The following is a 22,821-nucleotide window of genomic DNA, read 5'->3' as shown; positions in this document are numbered from 1 at the left end:
AGTAGTACCCTTGGTGAACAGAGGGAGGAAAAAGAAAAAAATACTGTTGATGAGAAGAAAATAATTGGGATTAGTAGAGAGATTCTGTGGAACTACAGGGTGATGTGTTAATTACGAGCAAAGCTACAGCTGGAGAAGTGAAGGAAATAAGGTTCCCTGCGGTGGCGAAGGTTTTGGCTGAGACCCCCATACAACTGAGACTATCACAGTAACAACACGGTAGCTACGAGAATAAAGGGTCCTTTCTGAAAAGCAGAATGTCATGGTGAAAGCAGGCTTAAGGAAAAGATACTTGGAAATGTTTACCTGGTTCAGAAAGCGGATGGAACCGGATCCCTTTCCTTTTTTGACAGCAAGGTCAGTTTCCACCCACTGTGGAATAACCACATGCAAATTGATACTTCAACCTTTGCTATTGAGGAGTGCTTTTAGAAAACATTGCCTTCATTATGACACCACTTCGTCATCTGAGTGAGTCAACTTTTACTCCATCCTGTGTTCTCTTGGCATTTTGTGAGGTGTTTGTTCTCTGGGATGGTTAATTTCATGTGTCAACTCAGCTAGTCTATGATATCCAGATGTGTGGTCCACATCAGTCTGGATGTTGCTGTGAGGCAGCTTTTAGATGTGATTAACATTTACATCAGTAAACGTCAAGCAGAGCAGATTACCTTGTGTATTGTGGGTGGGACTCATCCAATCAGTTGAAGGCCTTAAGAGAAAAAGACTGAGACCTCCTGAAAAAGAAGCAATTCTGGAGCAAGACTGCCTTTGGACTCTAGCCATAAACGTCAGCTTTTCCTGAGTCTCCAACCTGACAACTTGCTTTGCAGATTTTGACCTTTCCAGCTGCCATGGTAGGATGAATTGATTTCTTAAAATCTCTAGATAGATGGATAAATGATAGAGAGATAGATAGATAAGTAGACAGATAGATAGATAGATGGATGGATAGATAGACAGATACACATACACACATCCTATTGATTCTGTTTCTCTGGAGAAACCTGACTAACTCAGTTGATTTTTCATAGTAAAACTGCTCTGATGAGATACTTTAAAATCCAGAGGATGAATCCAGAAGTCAAGGAGTCGGTATTCTTCTGCCCTGATCCCATTCCCCCCGGGGTTCCCTGCCTTCAACCTTCAACTGCTTGGTGAAAGAGTGTATATTTCCTCTACACTGTTTCTCTCTTTCACCCATGAGTCTGAGAGAAGGAAGTTTATATATTTGGGGTCCTTAATATAAAATGGGTTAGAAATAATATCACTTTCGTGAAAGGAGCTTACCCCACTTTTGCGGCACCTAAAGAGAGCCCATGCTTTCTACAAAGCGCCAAATATCAGTTATTCAATGAGTTACCACCTCCTTCTTCTCTTTCTTCTTTTTGTTATCTTTTCTGAAAACAATATTTTGACCTATTCACACTCCCTCTTGTTCCTTCTCCCCCTGAGTTCACCCTAGAATCTACCTCTGCCAGAGACGTTCCAGTTTCCAAATGTTTTATTTGTTTTCTTCATTTCATAGAAAGCTTCATTTCCCTGGAATGAGAGTAAAGACACATTTATGGAGTCTGCTTCAGAGCAATCTTCTATCCTTTGAAAGTAGTGAAAGCAGATAAGAAGCATGCGAGAATAAGAGCCGTTAGCTGCTTGTGCCGGCATCCGTAAACATTGGGAAGCTAACTCTTCTCTTAGGAGAACAGTTTTGGCTGGAATTGAGCTGCTCTGTTTTTGACCGTATAAACTCATTTCCTTGGATCTCACTTGAAGCCATGTGCCTGATCCTAGATCAAGGGGTACTCCTGGTGAGTAGAATACACTTTAGGTTTTAGCTTGTCATCTAATTAGGTTCTATTTTTTTCCCCTATACTTTTGCAATTTTGAAATTAATGTATATTCACTGAAAAAAAAAAAGAAACCTGAAAAATGTAACAGTGTTAGCTGTAATTTAACAGTATATAAATCACCACTCTTGCTATAGTTTGTCATCTTCTATTCTTTGTGTGTTTGAAAGAGAGAGAGAAAGAGAGAGGAAGGGAGAGAGAGAGGAAGAGAGAAAAGGTCTAAATTGCTCCCCAGCTAAAAGTAATCTCTCATTTCTTGATACTGGGTACAATCAAATTCTGTCTGACTCTGTCCTTATTCATTTGGGGTTGAAATCCAATCTTAGTCATTTTCAGCCTCTTCTGGCTCCTTCCTTAGGTTTGCACAGAACAGCAGCGTTTCTGCAGTGTACGAAATCAGGAAGAGCCTCGGCTCTTAAGTTGATTTAGAGACCATGCCTCCCTGTGCCTCTTGTCCCGTGCCACCTGTGGACCTGGTATGGTTTTCAGATCCACGGAGCTTAATATTCTTAATATTCTGCTCCTGGTGCCCCCCTACGCACTCCATGTGGGGGTCCTGCCACCTCTGGTTTGTTCTTCAAGCACACTTAACGGTTGCAATCTAGACTCCCTCCCTGAAAGTATTTTCAACCCTCTTATCCTTTTCTCACAATTCTGAAGAATCCTTCCACGCCTCTAGCTCCCCAGAAGTACCCAGGCTTTCTTTCTCATTGGTTTGTATCACAACATTTGAAGACTCACCTGGACAACTCCATGGTTAAGATGGCCAGCTCCCAGGTCCTTGGACCCAGCCACGCACCATTTAGCTTCCCTGGAGCTAAGAAGCTCCAGTCTGGACATTTAATCTCTGGAAACCCATCCCCCGAGGATGTATAGGAAGTTTCTTCTAGAAGCGGCAAAAGGTAGTAAATTCGAGTGTTCATATATTATTGTGTTAAATGCCAACACCTCAGAAAACATATAAGCAAAAACATTATCAGAATGATGATATGAATACAGGTTTATAACTCTCTTTTTAACTAACATCATGACTCTTTTCCCATGCAACTTCTTTTTTCAATTTGCATTGGTTAAAATAAATGGGCAGATGTTTAGGATGCTGACTGGTGTATGTCCAATGAACTTACACCCCTCAGTTGGGTTATCTCAAATGCCTTATAATGAAATGATACAAATCCCTTTTGTCAAGCAACCAGCCCTATTAACAGTCTGGGGAAAGATCAGGTTTCCTGTTTCTGAACTCTGTATCAAGAGTTCAGAACATTTGCCTTGAGCTTTGCTTAACTGTGTTGTGTCTGACAAGCCTAATTATTCACAAACAGAAGTTATATCAAATTAGCTCCTCTTTGTTTTTCCTTTCTCACTCTTCTCATTCCATGGTGAGTAAAGATGTCTATGCATTCCTGACTGCTCCCCTTTGAGAGTGAAACTGTTTTTCTCTCTCCTAGAGTCTCACTGGTGCTGTGATGGTTTAACCAGTTGACTATGGCCCAAGTCATACTGTAGCAACTCTGAGTCCATCTTTTGTGAGGACTGGCAGCTTCCCTTGCTTTTCTCTCGGATGTTTGCTCTGGGATACTGGCTCTCAACACCCAGCCCCCATGCTGTGAGATGCTCAAGCCACTGGGAGAGGTTCTCTGCAGGTGTTCCAGAGAACATCTGAGGTCCCATCTGTCAGCCAGCCCCCCATACCAGTCATGGGAACGCTCTTGGTGGTTCCAGATTGACTGAGTTCTCAGATAACTACAGGCCCAGTCACTATCAGAACTGCCTACTCAACATATATAATCTCAAACAATAATGAAACATTTGTTATTTAAAGTCGGTAGCTTTTGAAGTCACTTGTTGTAAAGCAGTTACACCATGGAGATATATTCTTTTGATCTCCATGACTATAGGCATGAATGTAGTTAATTATATTTAACCTTATACCAGGTCTGTTATTAGTTTTCATATAGTGGGGCCATCTTCCTAGAAAAGAGCTGTTCAGTTTTATAACTACTTATGGAGAAACTACTCTGTGCCAGGCAGAGTGTTAATTGAGAGATTAAGAAGACAAAGTCTGAATCAGGCAGAGTTCAGCAGAGAAAACATGTATTATTGAATAATAACTACCTTGTGATAAATTCTACTAGAGAGATGTTTTTTAGTTTTTATTTTATTTTCTAAAAGATTTTATTTATTTGACAGAGAGTGGGTGAGAGATCGAGAGAAAGCACAAGAAGGGGGAGCAGAGGAGAGAGAGGGAGAAGCAGACTCCCCACTGACCAGGGAGCCCTATGTGGGGCTCGATCTCAGGACCCCAGGATCATGACCTGAGATGAAGGCAGATGCTTAACCGACTGAGCCACCCAGGCACCCCTGTTTTTTAATTTTTTTTTAATGTACAAATACTTGAGCATCTGTTACATGCCAGGTATACAAGGCACTGGGGACAGATAAAAATGGAGTCTTTACTGTGGCAAATTTACTAACTAGTAAGGGAAAGAAAGATTAAAAGCCAATATTTTCAACATAATGTGGCAAATGCTAGGACTGACACACGAAGCAGTTGGTAACTCAGTGGTATCCTGTGTGTATTGCCTAACATAAAGAATGGCATGTGAGAGATGCTAAGTGCATTTCATACCCCATCCTCCTCCTTTGAAGGCATGACAGATGTCTTTTCCTAAGATGGCTGCAAAAACATCTTCCATCCCTCAGGCTCTTCAGCAATGTGACCTTGCCACTCCCCCATCAAGAGATAGTCTCACTGCACTTCCTTGGAAACTGGGCTGGCCTCTACGACTCACTGGTAACCCACAGAATTTAGTGGAAGGGTTGCTCTGTGGATTCTGAGGCTGGGCCAGAAGAGGTCAAGAAATGTCAGCCCTGATCTCCTGCAATACTCATGTACCAGATGTTCCATCTCAGAGGGTTTTTTCTGAAATACAGCTGCCATGCTGGGATGAGACCAAGCCACCTGGAGAGACTGTAGGCAGGCCTGCTGGTCAACAGCCTTAGCTGAGCTCAGCCTTTGGGTCATCCTAGCTCAGGCACCAGTCATAGGAGTGAGGAAGCCTCCAGACCGTTCCAGCCCCCAAAGACTGAGTCACTCTCAACCCACTTGAATCTTCAAGCAGGGGCCCCAAATACCGTGGAGCAGAGTCAGGCCATCCCCACTGGGCTCTGTTCAAATTCCTGACCTACTGACTCCATGACCACAATAAATGGTCGCTGTTTTTATGTCACTAGGTTTGGAGAGAGCTTCATTACATAGCAATAGATAAGCAGAACAAATGGATTCTAAGAAAGAACTACTTTTCAAGGAATAATATTAGTTTTCAATAGTGTCTGGGGTGACGTGCCGGTATTCCTGGACACAGGTCTTTCTGTTAACTCAGAAACTGAGTAAACATTTGGTCACTCGTTCCTTTCTGAATGTAAATCACAGGGTTTGGGGAGCACATCAGTATCTGAAATACTTCTCCGCATTTGTAAAATTAAGGGTCTACTTTCTTGAGGAATATTTTCTTTCTTATGATGAGGATGCCTTCTCTTCATCTTCAGATTCAGTGCAAATGGAAATGTTGGAAAGAAGTGATTTATTTGATATTCATATCATAAATCTGCAAGACACAACATTTTAGTAACTGATTAGTGGGAGAGTATGCCTTGGCATAGTCAGAGACACTGGCTACCTCAAACATAATGTGTTTTGTGACTTTTAATTACTAATTATCATTTGTAGGAAGAGTTTGCTTCTATGAGGAGGATTTGGAAGAAAATGCACTATTAAATGGTACAGTCCTCTTCTGCTTTAGCTATTTGTCCCATTGTACCACTTATTAACAAACCATGTACCGTTCTTAGATTGGCAACTTGAAAATTAGGAAGATACTCTTTTTAATTATGTAATTGAGAAGGACTTTTTTTTTTTGCTATTTTTCTATCTTGCAGTAATTGAGAAATCATTAAAAATTGGAACACAGTTCCATTAAATTTAGAGGGGGGAAAAAGAGGCTGTGTTAATATCCAAAACATTTCCTTTCTTAGACTGTAGTCTTGACAGATGAGATAATTAAATCTGAGTCTCTGTGGTAGTCAAGTCGGTGACATGGAGGGATAACAAAGAGGTTCAAGAAATGGTTAATGAATGGATGCCAGTTATGGCTCAGCCAGGACTGAGTACATGTCCTAGGGAAGCAAGAGGACTATGGGTAAAGACGGGAAGGAGTGAGTGGGAAGGGACACAGTGTATGCAAGGCTAGTGTCCTCCGTCTTGAAAGCCAGGTGCTGCTCATCCTAGACCAGGACCCCCCCCCCCCAAAAAAAGCAATCACCAGTATCTCATCTTTGGAATCTGACAATTCTGTCAGTGAGAGCCCAGTGTCTGCACAGAAAGCATACTTCGATTCGCAACTTTCTGATTCTTTGCAAACCTGCTGGAAAAAAAAAGGACCAGCTGGACAAGTCGTGATACATCCCAGAGCCACGAAGTCTTTCCAGGTCTCAGACTTCATGGCATCATCCCTCTCGCCTCCTGTCCCAGTCCTCAGACTTCTCTGTCACCTCCTGTTGTGTCGTCTGCTTGACAAGTAATAGCGTTTTTTGTAAGAACCCCTCGGATTTTACCTACGTTGCCTAAGAGCGGATTTTTTTTAAAAGATGGAGATGTGAAGTTACTTCCACGATGGTTCCCTCCCTGCCTTGTTCGGGTAGCTCATGGTTGAACTGTGTCAGCTCTTCCTGAATGAAGGAGTAAATGGAGGGTGTTGCCAGAGGCAAGAAAAGTTAAATCAGCTTAGGATTTTGGCCCTTCCATGATGAAAGTGAGTTGGAATATATTTATAATTTTCTATGTATCTTTTTGGGATATGTGTGCATAGCAAAAATAACCAAAAAACAAATCCGATAGTCTCAGGAATTTTTTTCTTGTAAAAAATTAAAGATCTTCCTTTCATATGAAATTTGGATTATTTCTGAGGAGATAATACACGCCTAAGTATTGGTATGTGAGAGTGCACATTTGCGGTATTTTTGTTCCATTAAAAATTTCTTTTCGAGCTTGCTTGTCAGTTCAGTCACCAAGCTTCACTAAGCTTTGCTAATTTTGTGAAATTTGGAATAGTGTTTTGCCACGTTAGAGATAATCCCTGAAAGCTTCCTTCTTGCAGATGGCAATAAATCATTCTCTCCACTAAAAGCCTCGATGTCATTCGGAATTTATTACACAGAGTGGGTAGTGGACTTAAAAGCCATTTCACGTGTCTTATTACTTCAATCATCTAATTTATGGGTTTCAGCTGCAATTGCAGTTGGAAAAAGTATTTTCCTTCCCCTGATCAATATGAGTCTGGTTTTGCATCCGTCCCCACTAACCCGCCTTGCCCGATTTTATCTGCCATCTCGCTCAGATTTTCTGGCTACCATGGTCATTGTCCAGCTTCTTTTATTCAAGGTAAGGCAGGTGTGAAACGGAAAGAAAGTGCCAACAAGGCCGATGTAGATTGACTAAGCTTTACTAGCTCTTAGCTGCACTTGTCAAAAGATATCTTAGTTATTATTAGTTGAGCAAGCCACCCTAGGGAAGGGGAAGCTGTCAGAAACTCCGTGTTTAATATGTACGTCTCTGGCTTCATGGAGACAGTATGAAGGAAGCCGATTAAACACTGATGAGGGAAGCCTAAGTAACACACTTAACACAAAGAATGATAAGATTTGGTCATCTTTATTGCCATATTGGAGGTGGGGTTTTTTTCCCTTCCACAATAAATAACCTCTGTCCCCATATGTCAACCATTCTCATCCCTCTGATGAAAGATAGTATTAACGGATTAATAAAATGTGGAGGAATATAGGAAAGGGGGCGTCCCTGTGGCAGCCTGTGGTCTCGTGTGTAGAGCATCCCGTGTGGGTGTAACGGCAATGAGACTAGTGTAGTGTGCGGGCTTACACCTGGTCTTCGACCACCACCGGGACGGTTGTAAAAGTTCACTGCTGTCTTCTTTGAGTTCGTCATCAGAAAGAGAGGGTGTGCCCTCAGATATTCCTATCCTCGGTTGCTATGAATCTATCCAGCCCTTATCGACCTTACATTTTCAATCCATGCAACCTTAGGAGAAAATCCAAAATGTATTCATAGCCTGCTACAGGAACAATACTGAAAGGCAACTGCACTGTCCTCTACAGTTCTTTGCCCTGGGACGTGAAGAACGCTTATGTTTTATAGCCAGATACTCCCTTCTTTGGTGCTTTTTCCTCCCTCCCCAGTGGGGGTTACCGGGTGCCCACCCTCCCCTATTCTCTATGGCCCAAGTATTGGTGGCCTTCAGAACAGCTCTTTCTCTTGCATTTCTTGCTGGCTGGGAGAGCATACTCCTACAACAGATGCTGAAAACGCCTCACACTTGTATTCTCATCTCCTTAGCATCTATGATCCAATCCTGGTGAAGGGGACTGGAGGAGATGTCTCCTAAGAACTCTTGGGAAATGTGTTAACGAATAAAGTAGACATGGGAGAGGAAATAGCTTCCTTCTTCTCCGGATATGGTCGTGTCAGCCTGTGACGGCTATAGCATCCTGCCCACATGGGGAAACGGCAAAGTGGAAAGATGACAGCACCTGAGTCCTTGGTGGAGAGCTGTCCTAGAGCTGAAGCACGTCGTTTATGAAAAACAAGGTGTGTTTACAGAGGCAGGTGGTGTTTAGCAGTTTGGCCAAATTGTCTGGAATTTCTAGCTCTGAGATGCACACACCCTTGTCTCTACAATTTGTGGGACAGTATTCCTTCTTAATGGTTCTTGTTCCCTTTGAGTTAAATCAACTCCTCAGTTTAGGCAGAGAGGTTAAGGCAGACGTGTGGAAAGTAAAAAGACTCACAGTGTTTAGATGTCGGAAGCTCTACTTCTTTTCTTCTTTTTTCTTTTCTTCTTTCTTTTCTTTTCCTTTCCTTTCCTTTCTTTTCTTTTCTTTTCTTTTCTTTTTTTTTCTTCTTTTCTTTTCTCTTTTTGGTTAGGTGAACTCTCTACCCAGATTCAAAGAATACATGATTCCACAATTATTTGAAGTATTATGAAGCATAGACAAAGACTTTTTCTTTAAAGTGAACATTGGTGGGGGCGCCTGGGTGGCTTAATTGGTTAAGCATGTGACTCTTGATTTCATCTCAGGTCATGATCCCAGGCTCCTGAGATCAAGCCCCACGTCAAGCTCCCCGATCACTGGGGAACCTGCTTCTCCCTCTCTTCCCCACTTGTGCTCTCTCTCGCTGTCTCTGTCTCTTTCTCAAATAAAGAAACACCTTAAAAAAAAATAAATGAAATCTTAAAAAGGATAAAATAGAGTGAACATTGGAAACCAAACATTGCATAATAACATAATAAAACTGCAGGTCGATTTCACTTGTGAATAAATGCAAGCATTCTAGACAAAATATAAACAAATTGATTCCAACAACATTATTAAGAGGCAAAAAACAACTTGACCACATGGTAGTCATGCCAGTGATTTAAGAATGGTTTAGTATTTGGAAATATTTAAAATAATTCTCATATTTTGAACTGGAAGAGAAAAATCACATAAGCATTCCCACTCATACCAAAAAAAAAAAAAAATCCTTGAAAATTTTGTACTGTTCTTTGTAAAATAGGAACAATGAAGATGATGTATAAATAGATAAATGGAGATCCTGATCATGTTCCAGTGTAATAGGAAGCTGACATGAGTTAAAGAAAAGAAAGATAAAACTTGCACTTTCCTGAGAAGGAAGCATGATATATGTGAAAGTTACAACTTCACAGCCAGAAGATAGATCTGCATTTCAATTCTCACACCTGCAATCTGTAGTAAGACCTTAGTCACATCACTTCACTCTTGTGTTCCAGACATTTCACCTGAAAAAATGAGGCTAGTAATGGTGGTAATAGAAGGATTAATGTGATTAAAAAAAAACACACATAAAACATCTAATTTCTATTGTGTTTTCATAAATGGTTGTTGAAGAATATATTACCTATTCTGGAGTTTTAGACACCAAACATATTGAAAAAAATACAGGAAAAATTTGAACATATACTTAGCTGAAGTCAATAAAAGTGTACTATGTCTTCCAAATAATTCAGTTACATGAGTTCTCTCTCCTTCTGATAATTCCAGATAAGATCTTCAATGATTTAAAAAAAAAAAAAGTTTCAGAAACCTTCTTGGACACATCACAACAGAAAGTTGACTCTTTTTTGTTGTTGTTGTTGTTTTTGTTTTCACCCAAAAGAGGATACACATTCTCTGAAAATGTGCCTGCAATCTGTTGATTTGGGGTCCATGTCATTCTCCAGACAATAGGACACATTCCGCTTCCTCGGTGTTCATCTATGAAGTTCCTTTTCCTTCTGTCTGTCTCTCTGGCCCTCTGCTTCTCCAATCAAGCACTCATAATTTATGGAAGATTGGAGAAACAGTTAACTTTTCTCCTTCCTCCCATAACTCTCTTCTGAAATTACAAATTACTTTCCATAACATAGCTCTGCAATTTGTCTAAGACTGTGATTCTATTTATCTGGAGTGCAGCAATGAGAGGAGGGTGCAGACCAGCTCCATCCGGGGGTCCATGTTGAGTCTGAACATGTTTATATCTTCATGCAACAAAATCATGTGTGTTTGTATGTCCATAGTTTCAATTTTATTTTGTTGAGATGCTTTATCACATCAATAAGCATGATCTCTTTGAAGAGCCGATAGGAATCCAAGCAATTGGCTTCTGAGAATCCTAAGTCTAAAAAATGTCTTCATTTTGAAGAAGACATTTAACAAATTTCTTCAACAAAATTGTACAATGTTGTCTGAATATAGTAAATAAAATAAATGACCACATTCTGCTTCAAGTCCTTAAAAATATCCCAATGGATAATTTATAGTTTTTATCTCTTCATCCTATCATGTAATGAGTAGGTCTTGCAAAGCTGGCAAAACCCAATCTTTTGCTATACACTACGAAACGTAGACTGTGCTCACCCACCATCAGCTTTGACCGTAATACATTTTTTTTTCCTTTTTGTTCTGGGCTCCCCATCTGTGACATGCGAATTCAGCTTTTCTGTATTAGATCAAACTTCTCATATTTCTTGCTTGTAGGCATGTCTGCCATAGATGTTCTCATATACTAAAATTATTTAACGTTATTTCTTGCTAAAAAGCAGATGACACTTGAAGCAGACCCTATCCAGGGGGCTGTTAATATAAACAAATCAGTAGTATCAAAATATCTTTTTCTGATGATAAATAAGAAGAAATCTAGGGAATGCATAAAAAGAGAAGAACACGGTAATTGCCTTTGTTCGATCATTTAGAGGTAATTACTCTTAAAAACTTTTCATTTGTTTACCACCTTTCTGCACTGTACATGCACAGGGGATATAGGAACCGATCTATGCATCTATACTTGCTATTTATGTAGGGAAGGGTGAGAAGAGGGCCCCTCTTGGTTTTTCTCAAACAATCTTAGGTTGCTGCATGCTTCAACAATTCATCAACAAACACTCGCTTCTTATCATACTTTTATTATTTTTTTGATTAATTCATTTTGCTAATATTTTATTAGAGGCTTAGAAAGTCATAGAAATTTTCCCAATAACCTACTTCTAAATCTCTTCTATGTTTTTAGCTCATTTATCTAATCCTTTTAGGAAAATAACAGATGTTCAAATACCTAGAGTTCCATACTTCCTGCATAAAAAAGAGGAACTCTCTCCTCACATATAAGTAGACAAATATTTTACCTAATTCTTGGCATCAAGACCTCAGAAGTGTAAGAGCTGGGTCTTACAGATGATCGAGTTTAATGTTCCCATTTTATAGATAAAATTACTCTGTGAAAAGTTCATTTCCAGTTCTTATAGTTCTAATAATGCTCTGATAACTTCGGACTCAAATCCAAAGCACAAGTTACAGTAAAAGATTGGCTGTGGAATCCTCTGTTTTATGGAGTTAGAAGAAATCTGCAAAGACACATTGATCAAGAGGTTTCTCTGACCTCCCTTAAGTGACACATTCATCTGTGCTGCCATTTACCCCTCTCTCCTCCCTGGTTGCTTGACTCCAGCTTATGGGGACAGTGAATTAGGAACAGAGTGGATAGGGACAGAGATGCAGGGAAAGGTTAGGCCTCTGGTCTGCCCATGAAGAGAAGACCAGTTGTAAAAACTGAGAATCACTTATTCTGCATTTTGTCTCTTGGTGTGTGACAATATGTTTATATAGTACTGTATTTAAACATCCCTTAAGTAGATAACACAAAATGTAATGAAAAATCCCATAAGGTGGAACAAGTTCTTGAGAGCTATCACCGCTTTATTTGGAACAAGAAGATAATAAGGACTTAATTAAAAATTCCTTAAGAAGACATCAACTTTTGAGTGCTCTTACTTCATCAGGAGTCAGATTTCTTTTATTTTGAAAAATGTGCTTTGTGTGTGAAAACTAATTATAATTTTAAATATCCCTAGCATCACTAATAAAGTATCATTTTAATATTCTATAACATATTTAAACATTCAAAATATTATTAGCTATTTCAACAAGGCAGGAGCAAATTATTATCCAACTAATTAAGAATTTCATGAACATATGACTCAAAGAAAAATTCCCACCACCTTTTACCCTCATTTTCTTTCCCCAAAGAGGACTACCTATGTTATGTGACTTAGATGCATTTCCTTCTAGAATAACTAGACTGTGTCTTAGCTCGTTTGTGAAATACCCTCAGGGATGTTAGTATTAATGACAATAACATTTAAAACTCCACTGTTTGGGAATTTATGAAAATTTACATCAGAATTCTGTACAAATGGTGTGTAGTAAAAAGCTTGCCCAGAAAATTAATCTTGCAAACAGTCTTTTAAAATGATGTGGATTCCCCAAATAATAGGCCATCTTTTTTCTTCTGAAGCATTTTGAACCCTGGCAGCATGGCATTTAGCATGGTATATTGTAAACATTTGTTTGTGTGCTCTTCTCCTCCACTGGGCTGACCTCCTTGAGGACCTTATTCATCTTTTTGTTCTCATGTGCAAGCACAGGGCCCAACACAAAGTACACAGTCAGTATGCATTGATTCACTTGAAATAAATGTGTATTTTTAAGCACTTGGGAGAAAACCATTTATATATATAAAACACCATAATTGAGTGAGCAGAGACCAACCCTCGTAAGCCAGTGCTTTGAAATGTTAATGTAACATAATTCTTACCTATTCATCACGAAAGAGAGAATTTGGGGTGAGACAGACTTGGCATCGACATCAGCATTTATTAGCCGTGTAACTGGACAAATTAGCAAGCCGCTACGAATCTTAGTCTTTTCCTAGGAAATATGCTTATTAATTGTGCCTTACTGATTTGTAAGAATCAAATGGCTGATTGTGTGTAAAGTGTTTAGCGTCATACCTGCCGTATAAAAAGTTCTCAATAAATGTTATTAACTGGACATTCAACCTGCATTTCCAAGTTAATTCATTTATACTTTTCTCCTTGTAGCATTTTCTTGGCAAATGGCTAGTAATTAGAATATTCATATGTCACATTGTTAAAATTATTCTTTACATGGGAATTCTCCAGTTTATACATAGTCATATGTGTATACATATGTATGCGTTTGTATGTATATACATATATATCTATTTCTACATGGGACTGAATTATATTTAGGATTGTATTTGATGTTTTCTCACTCAAGACTATAACTATGCTATTCTTTTTAGAAGCTGCATAAAATTATATAAAATATTTGTTTCTTTGTTTTCTTTTACTTTTTTTTTTTTGTATTTTGAATTTTTAAAGGTATATCTTTAAATCATCAGATACTCATTTTGTGCTGAAATGTCCAGCTGGTAGAAGGCCTGTGCATTATTTTATGCCACTGTTGCACATGCTTAAAATGTCAAGGAGGCCCTTTATCCAGCAGCCTCATTACCATGGATTGATACCCGACACTTTAAGTCATCAAAGATATTGTCATTGCATCATTGACTTTTCTTAAGAAATTGATTAAAACAAGATTTCCAGGGTGATAGCAATATGAATTGTGGTGCCAAATCAGGAATTAGAGCAAAAAGAAATTCTTAACAATGTAAACATTTCAATTAAGAACCAAATTGAATAATGTTCCTTCAAGTTCTTTTTTCTATTTAAATTGATAGTCTCACTTTTTTTTTTTTAAAGATTTTATTTATTTATTCGACAGAGCTAGAGACAGCCAGCGAGAGAGGGAACACAAGCAGGGGGAGTGGGAGAGGAAGAAGCAGGCTCCTAGTGGAGGAGCCCGATGTGGGGCTCGATCCCACAACGCCGAGATCACGCCCTGAGCCGAAGGCAGACGCCCAACCGCTGTGCCACCCAGGCGCCCCGTAGTCTCACTTCATACAAATGTGGTCCTCCTGATCATAACAAAGGATGCAACATTCTTCCAGTAGTCATCGTGGCTTTCGAAGAATTTCTTCTTTAATATATCTGCTTTAAAAACCACTTCTATTTTCATACTACCAACTCATGGTTATCCCAGAAAATGGAACGAAAAAAAAAACTTCATACAGATGACTGAAAAATCACAGTTCATCAAAGAGACTTCGGTTTTTTCACCAATATATTCTCTGAGCATTGCTCACAAAGAGGAAAACGTAGATTTGCGTTTTCTTCTTCGCTGTGGAAGGAAGATGGCCGAAGAGCTATAGACAAAGGACGGCTCCCAGACAGCTTCCACAGTAGGATCAAGCTCCGTATAACCCCATCGTGGCTGGACCAGAGTGTTCAACGTGAATATTCAGATGGATGAGCTTGGAAATCTTTATGAAATTCAACCTTCCAAGAGAAAGTTGGAGTTAAAGCAGTTCTCAAAATTCATTTCCTGTGAGCAAAATCATACATTTTTCTCCTGGGGACGGAGTGCACTAGGCATTTATGCAGTGGACAGGCAAGAGTCTACGAAGGAGAAATTGTATTTCTGAAATCCTCTAGAGACTGTTGAAGAGTCATGTTGCCTGAAGGAGCCTTCCATGTGTCTTCTGATTTTCAGGAAAACATATTTTTTAAGCCACTGCAGGAGAGGTGACATTTCATTTTCTCCATAAAAGACTCTCTTAGAAGGTTATTTTATAGTTTCTCTCACAGAAACATCCCAAAGAGGTTTTTTGAGTCCAGACAGGACTCATATCTCTTATAAAAGATGGGGAGAAGGTGGGCTCAGTTATTCAGGGCTTGGGGAACGTGCATGAGAGTAATTTAAAGTTTTTCCTTTTATCACCAGAGTTCCATCTATATCCTTCTAAAGTTGGAGAGCCAAAGCTGAAGGATGATTTTCAGGTAGTCCGGCAGATATGAAATAGACCATTGCCTGCTTCAAGCTTGCTTTCCTTCTGCGTGTGTATCTTCCCACTGCGGGTGCTTATTAGTTGCGCGCGAATGCTTGTGATAGAAAATACCCCAGCCAGCAAGCAGAACGTCAGCTCTTGACCCGTGAGTCATCATTAACACATCAAGCCCCTTTTTCTCTCTGAGCTCTGGAGCTTGAATCAAGCAGCGATTACAAATCAATCAGCACTGTCATAGTAGATAAAATCTGATCGTCTCAGCCCTAGATTTCAATCAGCCACCATACTCTTGTCAGGGACCAGAAGGGTATGGATTTCAGTGCAAGGTGGACCTCAGAATCTAGAGGAAAGCCCTGAGTGATCTTCCTGTCAGCTCAAACTTTGTAAGCATTAGTTCTCTTGGGTAATAATACGTGTTGATATATTTGTTTTCAGACTTCCTTTACGGTCTACAACTGTACAAAAAGGCTAAGACGTGGGTCGAGAAAATACCCTCTTTTGTGCATTAAGATAAATACAGGGACAACTATAGATGTGCTATCTAATCGAACTCTCTGTGATGAATAAAATAGTCTGTGCTGTCCAGTATGGTGGCCATTAGCCACAGGTGGCCTTGAGCACTTGAAATGGGTTAGCGCAGCTGAGGAACTGAGTTCTTAATTTTAAAGAATTTAAATATAAAGAGCCACATGTCGCTGGTGGCTCTGCTTTAGGATTGGACAGGGAACTTCTGTAGAATGTTTCCATGGAAAGTATCCTATGGTATGATTTAAAGTAGTCTGATTCAAGTGTATGTTTCCTTTCCTGTTGTAAGCCTACTTAAAATGTATGCTACAGAAAAATAATCCTAAAACCTGGACTTGTTATATGCTTTGGAAGTGTGTGGAAATAGGTGATATAATTTTTTAAATAATGAAATATAAAAATTGTGGGCTGGTTCCAAAGAAATGATCCATGTGAACTTGTTCAAAAAACAGAGACATGATATGTCTGTGTATTCTATTTATTATAAAGGTATATGCAGAGTCTCTTTATGAGCTGTGAGAACATACTGTTCGTAATAGAAACTGTGTTCTGTATTTTTGTCCTTATATCATCTGGTACATGGTAAGCATTCATTTTTTATTTTTAAAAGTATAAATAGAGGGGCACCTGGGTGGCACAGTCTGTTAAGCATCCCACTCTTGATTTCAGCTCAGGTCATGGTCTCAGGGTCGTGAGATTGAGCCCCGCATCAGGCTTCGTGCTGGGCATGGAGTCTGGGATTCTCTCTCTCCCTCTCCCTCTGCCCCTCCTCAATGCCCCCACCCCCACAAGTGCATTCTCTCTCTCTAAAAAAAATAGAGAATAAATGGAATTTATCAGGCCCTGTTGCCCACAGAAAGTATCTCTCCAAATTTGCCAAGGAGCAGTGACTAAACAGAAAAGGAAAGAAGGGTTCTTTAACAACTCATCGTTTTCTTGCTGCAAAATTGCCCTTTGGCTGATCAGCTCACCACAGGAACTCAAAGGAAATGAAAGCACAAACTTGGACCAGCAGCATTTCTTAACATATACGCAACCCTTGTCCCCAAAGTAACATCAAGTTGTAACCCGTTAATTTGCGCTCTGTTATTAGGCTCTCTCTGTGCTGTATTTGCGAGTATAGAAATTCCAAGCGATTATGTTTTATCTTAAAATGAACAAAGTATATGCGTTGCCTGAAAAAAAAAATAGTGTGAGGTGATTACACAGAAAATGTTTCTTGTCGTTTTTTTCATCAGGAAGAATGGCTCTGCAGTTCATCTCCTTGAAGAGCTGAACTCTTAATTAGCAGAGGATTAGTGTAAATCGTAGGCTGGACTTACCGTGTTCTGGACCAAATTGGCAGGCTTGGAACCCTCTTGTCCTGAGGCAGAAAGCCAGTTTCCTATCTAGCAGCGGAGGGGTTATGGAAAGTTCTCGGAGTAGGCGCTGCGTTTTCTCATAAACCTCCAGCCCTCTATTGATGGAGACTGGCAAGGCTCGCAAGTCGGTTCAGGACTGACTCCTGTTCTTGATTATTGAGCAACATATCGATTCTCAGCACCCTCTAGTAAGACACTTCCAGAACGAGTTTGTTTACATCATCCTTATAGCCTGACCTAAAATCTCAGACACTTAGCATCCGGTTAAAAAATATTCCTCGATGGGGGTGCCTGGGTGGCACAGCGGTTGGGCGTCTGCCTTCAGCTCAGGGCGTGATCCCGATGTTATGGGATCGAGCCCCACATCAGGCTTCTCCGCTATGAGCCTGCTTCTTCCTCTCCCACTCCCCCTGCTTGTGTTCCCTCTCTCTCTGGCTGTCTCTGTCTCTGTCAAATAAATAAATAAAATCTTAAAAAAAAAAAAATTCCTCGATGGTTTGCAGATGATGTCCCTAGGGTCAGGTGATGACAAAAATCTATAATAGTGGATTTCTTTCAAAAAAGTCAGATTTATGGCAAAGAATTCATGTCGATGATAGGTGAATAGCTTGAATTTCTTAGAAAGTTTTTCTACCTTCCAAACCATACACTGGTATCAGATGCAAACCAATCTGGGATGTAGAATAGTAAAATATGCGCCTTTTTATCAACTTGTGGATGTGAGTTAGGGAGATCTTACACCATAAAAATTTTCTAAGGAGGTTGCATAATATAATTGGGTATTTCTAAGGGCAGATGGCTGGCAGCCTCAGTATTTCAGATTGCTTTAATGACTGGTAATGTGTCATAGATAATGAAGATGATTTCAGCACCGTGTAGTAGTGGTATAATTTAGGGCACAGACTCACAATTGGACAAAAATCCTCAAACAGGCTCGTGGTCAGTTCAAATAAGAAAATCACGGATTTCAACATGGTCATGAAACGTCTTGTCTCCAATTTTAACATCAGGGATTCCTAAATTTTTGCTTACCTCTGTGTTTTAGATGACACTGTAAGCGGTTGGTGTCCCAGTTCCATCTGGCACGTAACAGCAAATGTAGATCCATTACCATATGGTGGAACGTCAGCAGAACGAATAGCTTCACTTCATCGTAACTTGCTGACACCAAGTAAAGACATGGCTGACATTTTGGAAAGTTCTTCATATTGGTGAGTTCAATATTGGGGAACGCCTCCTCCAAGTCATGGGGATAGCCTCAGGAAGTTTCGAGTCCCCACTCTTTTGTGGGTAAGAGGAAGAGCACTGCATCTGTATATTTGTTATTTTGGTTGGTGGTTGTATTCATTTGTGTTGCTGTAAAAATTACCACAAATTCAGTGACATAAAACAATATTCATGTGATTGTTCACCCGAGGTTTCTGTAGGTCAGACTCTGGATACAGTGTGGCTCAGCTGGTTTCTCTCCTTAGGATCTCATAAGACCAAAGTCAAGGTGAGGGGAGGGCTGCATTCCCTTCTCGAGGCTCTGGGGAAGAATCTGTCCAGGCTCATTTGGGTTGTGGGTAGAATTCTACTGCCTCTGTACTTAAGCGTTTCTTGCTGGCTGTCAGCCTGGGGCAGCCCTTAACATCTAGAAATCTCTCTGCCGCTATTGTACATGGTCCCGTTACATCTCAGAATCACCCCATGCTCACACTTGGAATCTCTCTGACTTTCCTTTCTACTGATTCCCTCTGACTCCATCTAGGGAGAGTTTGCTGGACTGTAAGGAGGGGCTCATTGATAAGGCTGGACCCACCTGGATAACTCAGGCTCATCTCTCTACCTTGACGTTCTCAATGTCCTATGGATCTGCAATCCTCTTGCCGGTAAGGCAACACATTCAGTGGTCTAGGGATTAGGGCTTGGACATCTTTGGGAAGCCATTATTCTGCCTACCCCAGTGATTATCAGCATCAATAGTTTATGTTAATTGTGGCTTTAAAAGTTTACTTTTACCTCTCTGTCACCCTCCTCACCCTGCCGTTCATTTAGAAACCTGGAATACTGAAAGGAAGAGCCTTTCTATATTGTTCTATACATTTATTCTCTTACAGTTTCGTCATCAAGCACAACCTAGGCATCTGTTATTAAATCTGGAAACCTGAAAAGCAAGGTCCCTGTGAAATAATGAACAATTCCAAGGCGAAGGACATTATAAAATTAATGGGATTCACTAAGAATGCCACTGGATAGGAAAGCAATTCCTTTATTCCTAACCATTTTTATAGTATTTAGATTTTTAGAAACCACAAATTTTTAAAAAAAATTTTTTAAAGATTTTATTTATTTATTTGAGAGATACAGTAAGTACAAGCGGGGGTAAGAGCAGAGGAAGAGGAAGAAGCAGACTCTCCTGCTGAGCAGGGAGCCTGATGCGGGGCTCGATCCCAGGACTCTGGGATAATGACCTGAGCCGAAGGCAGATGCTTAACCAACTGAACCACCCAGGGGCCCCTAAAACCCACAAATTTAGTAAAGGCTGCCGTATTTGCAAGAACGACCAGGTCTTAATTGTCTATAAGCATGAAATGTATGTGCTGAATAAATTCCTATTCATAGTTCATTTTAGTGTCTACAAAACCTTGCTACTAGAAATGAGTACAGTGCCAGGTTAAGCTCATTCAAGTTGATAAAACCTTGCTTGGTATGATACCAGTAACCTTGGGATACTAGAATGCTGGCAATTTTTTTTTTTCAATTTATGCTGTGCTAATTAGTCTGTTCAGGTTTTCTACTTCTCTTTGGTAATTTATATTTTTCTAGAAAACTGTCCCTGTCATTCGAGTTTCTGAGATTCTTGGTAATTTTGAAATGTTACAATTTTAAAAATTAAAAATGTCTTGATTTATAGAGATATTTATCGAGTTGTATTTTATTTGAAACTTATTTATTTTTGTTCTTCTTACCGTTTCATGTGTTTTCCTTTGATATACTCACAAAAGTATTTCATTAGTGTTTTAAGTGAGGTACCAGTTTGCTTTAATTAATTCTAGGGTTTTTTTTTTTTTTTTTGTATGCTTATTTTCATTATGGGGTTGTATCTTTTTTCTTACCATTGCTTTATCTGGGTTCATTTTGTGATTCCTTTTCTAGCATATGCTGTGGAAATACTCGGTTATTTAATCTGTAGTGTTTTTAGGAAATAATTTGAAGTGTATAATTGCCTTTATCCCACTGGCCTTGATATATAGGATTTTTTTCACATTATTAAGTATTTTGCAATTTTCATTTTGTTTTCCTGCTTAACTCATTCATTATTGACACGTGGGGGAAAAAAATCCCAGATATATGGAGTTAATAGTTTTATTGTGTGTAATGTGGTCATCTTGATACTAATAGTGTGGAATTTGTTGAGATTTCCTTTGTGTCTAGAACAGTCTTTGTAAATGGTCTTTGCATAGTTGAAAACAGTGTACATTCCCTGTCTTTAGGAATGCAAAGTTCTATACAAACCTGTTACAGCGAATTTGTTCATTTTGGTGTTCAAATCTCCTACAGCCTTGCTTTTTTGGGGTACTTGATCTGTCACTATATGACAGATACGCACTGTGATTGTGGGTTTGTCTGTTTCTCTCTGTGTTTCTATCAACTTTTGCTCTCTATGTAAGTTTTATTTGGGTTCATTCAAGTTCAAAATTTTCTATTTCATCATTACAACTTTTCATTTATTGATATCTAAAATGTCTGTGTTCTTTAGATCCTATTTTGTCACATTTAAGATCATTGCACTTTCTTCTTTTTTGTTAGTGTTTGACTGTTTTGCATTTTTCCCCATCCCTTGTTTTCAGCCTCTCTGTTTCCTTTTCATTCAGCTCTGTACATTTTGTAAATAGCCTCTATCTGTATATTATATTACCTATTCTGAGGTTCTCTTTTAATAAGTTAGTCACATTTACTACAGTTACTAGGATCTTCCTTTTCCGCACATTTTCTATTTCTAGGCATACCTTGGAGATACTGCAGGTTGGGTTCCAGATCACCACAGCAAAGCGAATATTGCAATAAAGTGAGTCAAATAAATGTTTTGGTTTCCCAGTGCTTATAGAAGTTATGTTTACACTATACTGTAGTCCATTAAGTGTGAAATAGCATTACATCTAAAAAAAACAACGTAGGTAGCTAAATTTAAAAATATCAGAACGATTACACAACGTTTGCAGCAATATAGATGGGACTTGAGGAGATTATGCTAAGTGAAATAAGTCAAGCAGAGAAAGAATTATCATATGGTTTCACTCATTTATGGAACATAAGAAATAGGAAGATCGGTAGGAGAAGGAAGGGAAGAATGAAGGGGGGATAAACAGAAGGGGGAATGAAGCATGAGAGATTGTGGACTCTGGGAAACAAACTGAGGGCTTCAGAGGGGAGGGGTTGGAGGATTGGGATAGGCCAGTGATGGGTAGTAAGGAGGGTACATATTCCATGGTGCACTGGGTGTTATACGCAAATAATGAATCATGGAACATTGCATCAAAAACTGGGGATGTACTGTATGGTGACTAATATAACAAAATTAAAATTATTAATAAAAAAATAAAAATAAATACTTTATCAATAAAAAATGCTAAACATCCTCTGAGATGTCCGTGAGTCCTAATCTTTTTGCTGGTGGAGGGTGTTCTTTTGATGTCGCTGGCCTCTGACTGTTCAGGTGGTGGTTGCCGAAGGTGTGGGTGGCTGTGTCCATTTCTTAAGACAAAAATGAAATTTGCCACATCAATGGACTCTTTTTTTCACAAATGATTTCTCTGTAGTATGTGATGTGGTTTGGTAGCATTTTACCCATCGTAGAACTTCTTTCAGAATTGGAGTCCAACCTTTCAAACCCTGTTGCTGCTTGATTAATTAAGTTTATGTAATATTCTAAATCCTTTGTCGTCATTCCAACAATCTTCATGGCATCTCCACCAGGAGTAAATTCCATCTCAAGAAACCACATTCTTTGTTCGCCCATAAGAAGCAACTCCTCATCCTCTCAAGTTTGATCATAAGATGGCAGCAATGCAGTCCCATCTTCAGGCTCCGCTTCTAGCTTTCTTGCTGTTTCCACCACATCTGCAGTGATTTCCTCCACTGAAGTCTTGAACCCCTTCAAGTCATCCATGAGGGTTGGAGTCAGCTTCTTCCAAACTTCTGTTCATGTTGGTATTTTGACCTCTACCCACGAATCATGAACATTCTGAATGATATCTAGAATGGTGAACTCTTTCCGGAAGGTTTTCCATTGACTTTGCTCAGAACCCCCCAAAGAATTACTATCCATGATAGCTATATAGCCTTATGATATGCATTTCCAAAGTAATATGATTTGGAAGTCAAAATCACTCCTTGATCCTTGGGCTTCAGAATGGATGTTGTGTCAGGAGGCATGAAAACAATATTTATCTCACTGTCCATCTCCACCAGTTCTTCGGTGACTGGGTGCATTGTCATTGACCACCGATACTTTGAAAAAGACCATTTTTCTGAGCAGTAGATGATCACAGCAGGCTTAAGATATTTGATAAACCATGTTGTAAACAGATGTGCTGTCATCAGCTTTGTTGTTCCATTTACAGAGCACAGGCAGGGTAGATCTAGCATTGTTCTTAAGGGCCCTAGGATTTTCGGAATGGTGAATGAGCATTGGCTTCAACTTCAAGTCAGCAGCTGCGTTAGCCCCTAACAAGAGAGTCAGCCTGTCCTTTGAAGGCAGGCATTG

At 39.5% G+C, this 22,821-nt stretch overlaps 1 protein-coding gene across 2 annotated transcripts in view; it reads left to right on the top strand.

Moving 5' to 3' along the window:
• LOC148107327 (uncharacterized) overlaps window positions 1-22,821 on the top strand; it is a 176,686-nt gene that overhangs the window by 99,959 nt on the left and 53,906 nt on the right. The window contains exons 2-3 of one of the 2 annotated variants that reach the window (XM_087857981.1): window positions 18,118-18,283; window positions 18,823-18,943. In XM_087857981.1, coding sequence (XP_087714107.1) covers window positions 18,118-18,283; window positions 18,823-18,943 — 287 coding nt within the window. The remainder of the gene's footprint in view (window positions 1-18,117; window positions 18,284-18,822; window positions 18,944-22,821) is intronic. The other variant, XR_015722569.1, reaches the window with a different exon arrangement.

This window comes from Ursus americanus, chromosome 32 (genome assembly GCF_024610735.1).
Source record: "Ursus americanus isolate L20-20 chromosome 32, mUrsAme1.1.p, whole genome shotgun sequence".
Taxonomy (NCBI): domain Eukaryota; kingdom Metazoa; phylum Chordata; class Mammalia; order Carnivora; family Ursidae; genus Ursus; species Ursus americanus.
This window is presented reverse-complemented; position numbering and strand designations above follow the sequence as displayed.